Below are 9,322 nucleotides of genomic sequence, written 5' to 3'. Positions count from 1 at the left end.
ATTAGTCTGAGGTGACTTTTGTTTCCAGGTAGAGTGGCGGAGTGGTCTAAGGCGCTGGTTTAAGGCACCAGTCTCTTTGGGGGCGTGGGTTCGAATCCCACCTCTATCAGCAGAGTTTGTTTTCTACGATTAATAATATGAAGCTTTTGCTAAATAGACTGAGTTTACTTTTGCTTTCGGGTAGAGTGGCCAAGTGGTCCAAGAAGCTTGTTTAAGGCACTATTCCCTTCGGGGCGTGGGTTCGCATCCCACATCTATCAGCCTACTTTGATTTCTAGGATTAATAATATGAAGCTTTTGCTTATTAGTCTGAGGTGGCTTTTGTTTCCAGGTAGAGTGGCCGAGTGGTCTAAGGCGCTGGTTTAAGGCTCTATTCCCTTCGGGGCGTGGGTTCGCATCCCACATCTATCAGCCTACTTTGTTTTCAAGGATTAATAATATGAAGCTTTTGCTTATTAGTCTAAGGTGTCTTTTGTTTCCAGGAAGAGTGGCCGAGGGGTCTAAGGCGCTGGTTTAAGGCACCAGTCTCTTCGGGGGCGTGGGTTCGAATCCCACATCTATCAGCCTACTTTGTTTCCTAGGATTAATAATATGAAGCTTTTGCTTATTAGTCTGAGGTGACATTTGTTTCCAGGAAGAGTGACCGAATGGTCTAAGGCGCTGGTTTAAGGCACCAGTCTCTTCGGGGGCGTGGGTTCAAATCCCACCTCTATCAGCAGAGTTTGTTTTCTACGACTAATCATATGAAGCTTTTGCTAAATAGACTGAGTTTACTTTGCTTTCGGGTAGAGTGGCCAAGTGGTCCAAGAAGCTGGTTTAAGGCACCATTCCCTTCGGGGCGTGGGTTCGCATTTCACATCTATCAGCCTACTTTGTTTCCTAGGATTAATAATATGAAGCTTTTGCTTATTAGTCTGAGGTGTCTTTTGTTTCCACGTAGAGTGGCCGAGTGGTCTAAGGCGCTGGTTGAAGGCACCAGTCTCTTCGGGGGCGTGGGTTCGAGTCCCACCTCTATCAGCAGAGTTTGTTTTCTACGATTAATAATATGATGCTTTTGCTAAATAGACTGAGTTTACTTTTGCTTTCGGGTAGAGTGGCCAAGTGGTCCAAGGCGCTGGTTAAAGGCACCATTCCCGTCGGGGCGTGGGTTTGAATCCCACATCTATCAGCCTGTTTTGTTTTCCAGGATTAATAATAGGAAGCTTTTGCTTATTAGTCTGAGGTGTCTTTTGTTTCCAGGTAGAGTGGCCGAGTGGTCTTAGGCGTTGTTTTAAGGCACCAGTCTCTTCGGGGGCGTGGGTTCGAATCCCACCTCTGTCAGCCTACTTTGTTTCCTAATATTAATAATATGAAGCTTTTGCTTATTAGTCTGAGGTGACTTTTGTTTCCAGGTAGAGTGGCCGAGTGGTCTAAGGCGCTGGTTTAAGGCACCAGTCTCTTTGGGGGCGTGGGTTCGAATCCCACATCTATCAGCCTAATTTTTTTCCTAAGATTAATAATATGAAGCTTTTGCTTATTAGTCTGAGGTATGTTTTGTTTCCAGGTAGAGTGGCCGAGTGGTCTAAGGCGCTGGTTCAAGGCACCAGTCTATTCGGGGGCGTGGGCTCGAATCCCACCTCTGTCAGCCTACATTTTTTCCTAAGATTAATAATATGAAGCTTTTGCTTATTAGTCTGAGGAGTCTTTTGTTTCCAGGTAGAGTGGACGAGTGGTCTAAGGCTCTGGTTTAAGGCACCAGTCTCTTCGGGGGCGTGGGTTCGAATCCCACCTCTATCAGCAGAGTTTGTTTTCTACGATTAATAATATGAAGCTTTTGCTAAATAGACTGAGTTTACTTTTGCTTTCGGGTAGAGTGGCCAAGTGGTCCAAGGCACTGGTTTAAGGCACTATTCCCTTCGGGGCGTGGGTTCGCATCCCACATCTATCAGCCTACTTTGTTTTCTAGGATTAATAATATAAAGCTTTTGCTTATTAGTCTAAGGTGTCTTTTGTTTCCAGGTAGAGTGGCCGAGTGGTCTAAGGCGCTGGTTTAAGGCACCAGTCTCTTCGGGGGCGTGGGTTCGAATCCTACCTCTGTCAGCCTACTTTGTTTCCTAAGATATAAATATGAAGCTTTTGCTTATTAGTCTGAGGTGACTTTTGTTTCCAGGTAGAGTGGCCGAGTGGTCTAAGGCGCTGGTTTAAGGCACCATTCCCTTCGGGACGTGGGTTCGCATCCCACATCTATCAGCCTACTTTTTTTTTCCTAAGATTAATAATATGAAGCTTTTGCTTATTAGTCTGAGGTGTCTTTTGTTTCCAGGTAGAGTGGCCGAGTGGTCTAAGGCGCTGGTTGAAGGCACCAGTCTCTTCGGGGGCGTGGGTTCGAGTCCCACCTCTATCAGCAGAGTTTGTTTTCTACGATTAATAATATGATGCTTTTGCTAAATAGACTGAGTTTACTTTTGCTTTCGGGTAGAGTGGCCAAGTGGTCCAAGGCGCTGGTTAAAGGCACCATTCCCTTCGGGGCGTGGGTTTGAATCCCACATCTATCAGCCTGTTTTGTTTTCTAGGATTAATAATATGAAGCTTTTGCTTATTAGTCTGAGGTGTCTTTTGTTTCCAGGTAGAGTGGCCGAGTGGTCTTAGGCGCTGTTTTAAGGCACCAGTCTCTTCGGGGGCGTGGGTTCGAATCCCACCTCTGTCAGCCTACTTTGTTTCCTAATATTAATAATATGAAGCTTTTGCTTATTAGTCTGAGGTGACTTTTGTTTCCAGGCAGAGTGGCCGAGTGGTCTAAGGCGCTGGTTTAAGGCACCAGTCTCTTTGGGGGCGTGGGTTCGAGTCCCACCTCTATCAGCAGAGTTTGTTTTCTACGATTAATAATATGAAGCTTTTGCTAAATAGACTGAGTTTACTTTTGCTTTCGGGTAGAGTGGCCAAGTGGTCCAAGAAGCTGGTTTAAGGCACTATTCCCTTCGGGGCGTGGGTTCGCATCCCACATCTATCAGCCTACTTTGTTTTCTAGGATTAATAATATGAAGCTTTTGCTTATTAGTCTGAGGTGGCTTTTGTTTCCAGGTAGAGTGGCCGAGTGGTCTAAGGCGCTGGTTTAAGGCTCTATTCCCTTCGGGGGCGTGGGTTCGAATCCCACCTCTATCAGCAGAGTTTGTTTTCTACGATTAATAATATGAAGCTTTTGCTAATTAGACTGAGTTTACTTTTGCTTTCGGGTAGAGTGGCCAAGTGGTCCAAGAAGCTGGTTTAGGGCACTATTCCCTTCGGGGCGTGGGTTCGCATCCCACATCTATCAGCCTACTTTGTTTTCTAGGATTAATAATATGAAGCTTTTGCTTATTAGTCTGAGGTGGCTTTTGTTTCCAGGTAGAGTGGCCGAGTGGTCTAAGGGCTGGTTTAAGGCACCAGTCTCTTCGGGGGCGTGGGTTCGAATCCCACGTCTATCAGCCTATTTTGTTTTCTATTATTAATAATATGAAGCTTTTGCTTAGTAGTCTGAGGTGACTTTTGTTTCCAGGTAGAGTGGCCGAGTGGTCTAAGGCGCGGGTTTAAGGCACCATTCCCTTCGGGACGTGGGTTCGCATCCCACATCTATCAGCCTACTTTTTTTTCCTAAGATTAATAATATGAAGCTTTTGCTTATTAGTCTGAGGTAGAGTGGCCGAGTGGTCTAAGGCGCTGGTTTAAGGCACCATTCCCTTCGGGACGTGGGTTCGCATCCCACATCTATCAGCCTACTTTTTTTTCCTAAGATTAATAATATTAAGCTTTTGCTTATTAGTCTGAGGTGTCTTTTGTTTCCAGGTAGAGTGGCCGAGTGGTCTAAGGCGCTGGTTGAAGGCACCAGTCTCTTCGGGGGCGTTGGTTCGTGTCCCACCTCTATCAGCAGAGTTTGTTTTCTACGATTAATAATATGATGCTTTTGCTAAATAGACTGAGTTTACTTTTGCTTTCGGGTAGAGTGGCCAAGTGGTCCAAGGCGCTGGTTAAAGGCACCATTCCCTTCGGGGCGTGGGTTTGAATCCCACATCTATCAGTTTGTTTTGTTTTCTAGGATTAATAATATGAAGCTTTTGCTTATTAGTCTGAGGTGTCTTTTGTTTCCAGGTAGAGTGGCCGAGTGGTCTTAGGCGCTGTTTTAAGGCACCAGTCTCTTCGGGGGCGTGGGTTCGAATCCCACCTCTGTCAGCCTACTTTGTTTCCTAATATTAATAATATGAAGCTTTTGCTTATTAGTCTGAGGTGACTTTTGTTTCCAGGTAGAGTGGCCGAGTGGTCTAAGGCGCTGGTTTAAGGCACCAGTCTCTTCGGGGGCGTGGGTTCGAATCCCACCTCTATCAGCAGAGTTTTTTTCTACGATTAATAATATGAAGCTTTTGCTAAATAGACTGAGTTTACTTTTGCTTTCGGGTAGAGTGGCCAAGTGGTCCAAGAAGCTGGTTTAAGGCACTATTCCCTTCGGGGCGTGGGTTCGCATCCCACATCTATCAGCCTACTTTGTTTTCTAGGATTAATAATATGAAGCTTTTGCTTATTAGTCTGAGGTGGCTTTTGTTTCCAGGTAGAGTGGCCGAGTGGTCTAAGGCGCTGGTTTAAGGCACCAGTCTCTTCGGGGGCGTGGGTTCGAATCCCACATCTATCAGCCTACTTTGTTTCCTTGGATTAATAATATGAAGCTTTTGCTTATTAGTCTGAGGTGACATTTAATTCCAGGAAGAGTGACCGAATGGTCTAAGGCGCTGGTTTAAGGCACCAGTCTCTTCGGGGGCGTGGGTTCGAATCCCACCTCTGTCAGCCTACTTTGTTTCCTAATATTAATAATATGAAGCTTTTGCTTATTAGTCTGAGGTGACTTTTGTTTCCAGGTAGAGTGGCCGATGGTCTAAGGCGCTGGTTTAAGGCACCAGTCTATTCGGGGGCGTGGGTTCGAATCCCACCTGTGTCAGCCTACTTTTTTTCCTAAGATTAATAATATGAAGCTTTTGCTTATTAGTCTGAGGTGTCTTTTGTTTCCAGGTAGAGTGGACGAGTGGTCTAAGGCTCTGGTTTAAGGCACCAGTCTCTTCGGGGGCGTGGGTTCGAATCCCACCTCTATCAGCAGAGTTTGTTTTCAACGATTAATAATATGAAAATTCTGCTTATTAGTCTGAGGTGACTTTTGTTTCCAGGTAGTGTGGCCGAGTGGTCTAAGACGCTGTTTTAAGGTACCAGTCTCTTCGGGGCGTGGGTTCGAATCCCACCTCTATCAGCCTACTTTGTTTCCTAGGATTAATAACATGAAGCTTTTGCTTATTAGTCTGAGGTGACTTTTGTTTCCAGGTAGAGTGGCCAAGTGGTCTAAGGCGCTGGTTTAAGGCACCAGTCTCTTCGGGGGCGTGGGTTCGAATCCCACCTCTATCAGAAGAGTTTGTTTTCTACGATTAATAATATGAAGCTTTTGCTAAATAGACTGAGTTCAATTTTGCTTTCGGGTAGAGTGGCCAAGTGGTCCAAGGCGCTGGTTTAAGGCACTATTCCCTTCGGGGCGTGGGTTCGCATCCCACATCTATCAGCCTACTTTGTTTTCTAGGATTAATAATATAAAGCTTTTGCTTATTAGTCTAAGGTGTCTTTTGTTTCCAGGTAGAGTGGCCGAGTGGTCTAAGGCGCTGGTTTAAGGCACCAGTCTCTTCGGGGGCGTGGGTTCGAATCCCACATCTATCAGCCTACATTTTTTTTCCTAAGATTAATAATATGAAGCTTTTGCTTATTAGTCTGAAGCTACCTTCGCAAAGAGGCGGATAAAGCGAGGGAAGCTGAAAGATGAAGCTGAAACAGGTCTTGAAGGCAGGCTTTTTTTGTAGGAAACCAGCTTTGAGTTTCAGAAATCACTTTCAGATTCGCGCCGAACCTTTCGCAAGTGAGATGGTTTTAGAATAGAGTTTAATGTTTCAACGTCAGATGGCAGCAGAATATCGTGTGATTAAAAACCACAAATCGCTCAAAGTAATATGGCGTCGTTAAACAAGGAAGTCGTGTTACTATTGCTCTTGAGAAGGAAATTGTTGCTGCTAAAAAAGAAGAGAAGAAGAACCGAATATAGACGAAAAAAGGCCCGTTGGTGGGTACATCCGATATGGTCAAACCGAAAGAAGGAAGGAGATTTTCACACACTGGTACTTATTACATTGAACTTGAGTAGAGTATGAAATGTAATACTATTATTGTTTTAATAGTTAAAGGCGATGAGAATCCATGATCATGTATATTTTAGAAATTATACACGCATGTCACCCGCACATTATGATAAACTTTTAGGATTATTAAGTAATTCTTTGAAAAGGTATCCGGTGTCTAGAGAAGCTATTTCTCCGGCACACCGACTGGCAGTCACGCTTAGGTAAGCACATTACATAAATAATAACTTAATATATCATGTATTTAACATTGATTCTTTGAAATATGCTAATGTCTAAACTAAACCATACAGGTATTTGGCTACGGGAAATAGCTTGATATCAATAGCCTATGCCTTCAGATTGGGTCTTTCTACCACCCACTACATAGTACGCGAAACATGTCAAGCCATTTGGGATGTTTTAATGCCAATCTACTTAAAAGTAAACGAATAACTACGTCAAAGATTGTACCCTTTACAAGTAAATATAATATTTCAGAGCCCCACTGAAAGGATATGGAAGGATGCAGCAGCAAAATATTATGCTACCTGGCAGTTTCCAAACTGCATTGGTGCTGTAGATGGTAAACATGTACTGATTCAGCAGCCCAAAAATACAGGTTCAATGTACTATAATTATAAAGTAGGTAGACGTTTAGATAGGTGTGTTATTTGTAATGAAAACCAAACAATCCGTACTTATTGTAGGGTACCAATTCAATAAACCTGATGGCTGTGGTGAATGCCGACTATACATTTTTAGCCGTTGATATTGGGGCCTACGGTTCGAATTCCGATGGTGGGGTACTGAAAGCTTCTGCCATTGGAAGAGCTTTAGAAAATAACAAGTTGAACATACCGGGACCGTCTATTCTACCAGAAACTAATATCATAGTGCCACATGTTATGGTTGGAGATGATGCGTTTCAGTTGCGCCCTGAGTTTTTAAAACCCTACAACAGAGCAAACTTAGATGACAAAAAAAGAGTTTTTAACTATCGCCTGAGCCGAGCAAGGTAATCAAATGTGCCTAGCACTACTAGTGCCATAGCGATAGATACTGTTGGGTATGCTTATAAGTGTCTCGTTGAAAGGAGATGCAGTGAAAATGCCTTCGGTATTTTGGGAGCTCGATGGCGTATCTTTCGAAGGGCAATTATCCTGTCTCCAGAGAATGTTGATGCGGTAACCAAAGCGGCTGTGGTGTTACACAATTACATAATGACTGAAGAAGCAGCTGTAGCAGGACCACAAAAGGTATATTGCCCCCCTGGCTATGTGGAAAACGAGGCATGGAGATCTGAGGCGGCCAACGCATTTGCAAACATACCTCCAACAAGGGCAAGAAATTTTGTCCGCGATGCCGCCGCAGTTCGCGATGTGTATGCTGATTATTTCTTTTCTGAAAATGGACAAGTAGCGTGGCAGTGGGATATACCAGGTGTACGAAAGCCACATAATCTAACCAGACTTGCATAACAAATATAGTGTATAGAGAACTTAAACAACACAAAATTTAAAACAATTTACTATTCATATCAAACGTTTATTGAAAAATGTAAATTACTCTGAATCAGAGTCAGAAATAAAGGAAAATGCTGATTGAATCAAAGTCAGCTCAAATTTCTTTTGTTTTTTTGGTTTCACTCTTCTGAGAATGTCGGCTATGTACTTTCCGAACCTATCTGCAGCATCCTCTGACGACGATCGGTTTTCTGCACTTGCAACTAATTTCTCCGCTAGTCTGTATCAAAACAAAATGGAAAGTTAGCTTATGACATTGCACTAAGAGCACTGCTAAACTCCATTTCGACGTATTTTTTATTCCTCATTTAGAAAGCCTTGGGTATATGTTACATACTTATCAATTTTATCGATCTCCTGATCAATGTCATCTTCATTTGGTGCTGTGCTTCTGTTTTGTCCTTTTCTTCGTTTTTGATGTGTGGTATTTGCGGAGGAACATGACGGAAAACTTGATGAAGCAGAGCTCTGTGGTCTTGAAGAGGTCGAGGGCATATCGGCCGTTGAAGAGGTCGAGGGCATATCGGCCGTTGAAGAGGTCGAGGGCGTTTCGGCGGTTGAAGAGCCGATATCAATAGCAGGGGTTTCTGACCTTTGCTCTCTTTCATCATCCATGTCCTCCCCACCAACAGCAAGACTTGAAAGTATCTGTCAAGGAGCATTATTAAAAATGGACTTTCTCTTTGGGTTTTCAATCTTTTCAACTCACTCTATGCGCTTCATCGCCATTCTTTGCTTGGCTATCAACATCCTCATTATTTTCTTTAATGTTGCATGAAGTGCTGCATAATAATAATTTAACAATGTTAGCTCTTTTCCGCAATCTATTAACTTCGTATACATACTCTCTTTTGGCAATGATATCCTTCAAGAACAACATTTGTCGAAAATAGGGCCATTTCACTTTATCAAAGTCCTTTTCTGGATCATAGCCATCCCCTGATTTTTTAACTTTTACTAAAGTTAGGTTATTACGGAACTGGTCACGCAAATACTTCCATTCTTTTTTTGCCAGAGCTTCTATTAGATATTTTAAACATATGCATAATTTGTTCTTAAATTATTATTATTATTATTGATGAAACCTTTCGCACTTACTGGCAAATCCGGTACTTTGGCATACATTGTCCCATGCTGCGTCCACAGCAACGTTGTCTTTATGCTCTTGCAAACATTTATTCCAAATTATTTCATTCCGTTGAACAGCACTGATTATCAACTCTCTCCTTTCCGTGATTAACTTTTTTTTATCCTCGCTATCTTTTTTCAATAAATCTTTCGCGGTTGACATGGTTTTTGACAATAAATGTAGAAAAAAACGCGACTACTCTAAATCTTGTCTCAACACGAAATGCTCACTGGAGCCAAAAAAAAAAGGTTTCCCTTAAGTTTTACTTCCCTTTACCTCCCTCCTTATTGGCTAGTGAAATGCACGTGGGTCGCGGCTGAAGCTCAAAGATCAACACGAATTTGATCTTTGCGCTCGGTCGAAAAAGACCTGCTTTGGTCGTCTGCTTTTGAAATCAGCTTTATAACATCAGTTTCCGCCCCAATGCGAAAGGTGTCGCCGAAACTGATGTTGCTCGCCAGCTTCGACTTTCAGCTTTAGGTTTCAGCTTTGCGCTCCTTTGCGAATGTAGCTTT

General features: G+C 43.1%; 1 protein-coding gene and 14 non-coding genes across 15 annotated transcripts; 14 read left to right on the top strand and 1 right to left on the bottom strand.

Annotated features, from left to right (window-relative positions):
* Positions 1–27: 27 nt before the first annotated feature.
* Positions 28–109, top strand: TRNAL-AAG (transfer RNA leucine (anticodon AAG)). The gene has a single exon. It is a non-coding gene; the product is annotated as a tRNA-Leu (tRNA).
* A 1,281-nt stretch (positions 110–1,390) lies between these two features.
* Positions 1,391–1,472, top strand: TRNAL-AAG (transfer RNA leucine (anticodon AAG)). Its single transcript has one exon. It is a non-coding gene; the product is annotated as a tRNA-Leu (tRNA).
* A 222-nt stretch (positions 1,473–1,694) lies between these two features.
* Positions 1,695–1,776, top strand: TRNAL-AAG (transfer RNA leucine (anticodon AAG)). Its single transcript has one exon. It is a non-coding gene; the product is annotated as a tRNA-Leu (tRNA).
* Positions 1,777–1,997: 221 nt separating this feature from the next.
* Positions 1,998–2,079, top strand: TRNAL-AAG (transfer RNA leucine (anticodon AAG)). The gene has a single exon. It is a non-coding gene; the product is annotated as a tRNA-Leu (tRNA).
* A 222-nt stretch (positions 2,080–2,301) lies between these two features.
* On the top strand, positions 2,302–2,383 carry TRNAL-AAG (transfer RNA leucine (anticodon AAG)). Its single transcript has one exon. It is a non-coding gene; the product is annotated as a tRNA-Leu (tRNA).
* Positions 2,384–2,604: 221 nt separating this feature from the next.
* Positions 2,605–2,686, top strand: TRNAL-AAG (transfer RNA leucine (anticodon AAG)). Its single transcript has one exon. It is a non-coding gene; the product is annotated as a tRNA-Leu (tRNA).
* A 70-nt stretch (positions 2,687–2,756) lies between these two features.
* TRNAL-AAG (transfer RNA leucine (anticodon AAG)) lies at positions 2,757–2,838 on the top strand. Its single transcript has one exon. It is a non-coding gene; the product is annotated as a tRNA-Leu (tRNA).
* A 221-nt stretch (positions 2,839–3,059) lies between these two features.
* TRNAL-AAG (transfer RNA leucine (anticodon AAG)) lies at positions 3,060–3,141 on the top strand. The gene is given in 2 exon segments: positions 3,060–3,097; positions 3,107–3,141. It is a non-coding gene; the product is annotated as a tRNA-Leu (tRNA).
* A 962-nt stretch (positions 3,142–4,103) lies between these two features.
* Positions 4,104–4,185, top strand: TRNAL-AAG (transfer RNA leucine (anticodon AAG)). Its single transcript has one exon. It is a non-coding gene; the product is annotated as a tRNA-Leu (tRNA).
* Positions 4,186–4,255: 70 nt separating this feature from the next.
* TRNAL-AAG (transfer RNA leucine (anticodon AAG)) lies at positions 4,256–4,337 on the top strand. The gene has a single exon. It is a non-coding gene; the product is annotated as a tRNA-Leu (tRNA).
* A 220-nt stretch (positions 4,338–4,557) lies between these two features.
* Positions 4,558–4,639, top strand: TRNAL-AAG (transfer RNA leucine (anticodon AAG)). Its single transcript has one exon. It is a non-coding gene; the product is annotated as a tRNA-Leu (tRNA).
* Positions 4,640–5,012: 373 nt separating this feature from the next.
* Positions 5,013–5,094, top strand: TRNAL-AAG (transfer RNA leucine (anticodon AAG)). The gene has a single exon. It is a non-coding gene; the product is annotated as a tRNA-Leu (tRNA).
* A 221-nt stretch (positions 5,095–5,315) lies between these two features.
* Positions 5,316–5,397, top strand: TRNAL-AAG (transfer RNA leucine (anticodon AAG)). Its single transcript has one exon. It is a non-coding gene; the product is annotated as a tRNA-Leu (tRNA).
* A 221-nt stretch (positions 5,398–5,618) lies between these two features.
* On the top strand, positions 5,619–5,700 carry TRNAL-AAG (transfer RNA leucine (anticodon AAG)). The gene has a single exon. It is a non-coding gene; the product is annotated as a tRNA-Leu (tRNA).
* A 1,979-nt stretch (positions 5,701–7,679) lies between these two features.
* Positions 7,680–9,279, bottom strand: LOC149664842 (uncharacterized). The gene is made up of 5 exons (XM_089842134.1): positions 8,777–9,279; positions 8,524–8,698; positions 8,388–8,460; positions 8,016–8,326; positions 7,680–7,898 (listed from the first exon to the last, which is right to left on the bottom strand). Exons 1-5 carry the CDS (start codon positions 8,967–8,969, stop codon positions 7,718–7,720), a joined length of 933 nt encoding a protein of 310 aa, XP_089698260.1. The 5' UTR covers positions 8,970–9,279; the 3' UTR covers positions 7,680–7,717.
* Positions 9,280–9,322: the final 43 nt, after the last annotated feature.

This window comes from Phalangium opilio, unplaced genomic scaffold (genome assembly GCF_054372755.1).
Source record: "Phalangium opilio isolate 3A_F unplaced genomic scaffold, DU_Popi_V2 ptg000061l_1, whole genome shotgun sequence".
Classification (NCBI taxonomy): Eukaryota; Metazoa; Arthropoda; class Arachnida; order Opiliones; family Phalangiidae; genus Phalangium; species Phalangium opilio.
Note: the sequence above shows the minus strand (reverse complement) of the source record. Positions and strands in the feature narration are given on the sequence as shown.

Coding starts and splice junctions, on each gene's coding strand:
- LOC149664842 (XM_089842134.1), bottom strand. CDS start 8,969: ATGTCAACCGCGAAAGATTTATTGAAAAAAGATAGCGAGGATAAAAAA. Junction 8,461..8,523: donor GATATCATTGCCAAAAGAGA/GTATGTATACGA, acceptor ATTATTATGCAG/CACTTCATGCAACATTAAAG. Junction 7,899..8,015: donor GAGATCGATAAAATTGATAA/GTATGTAACATA, acceptor GTTTTGATACAG/ACTAGCGGAGAAATTAGTTG.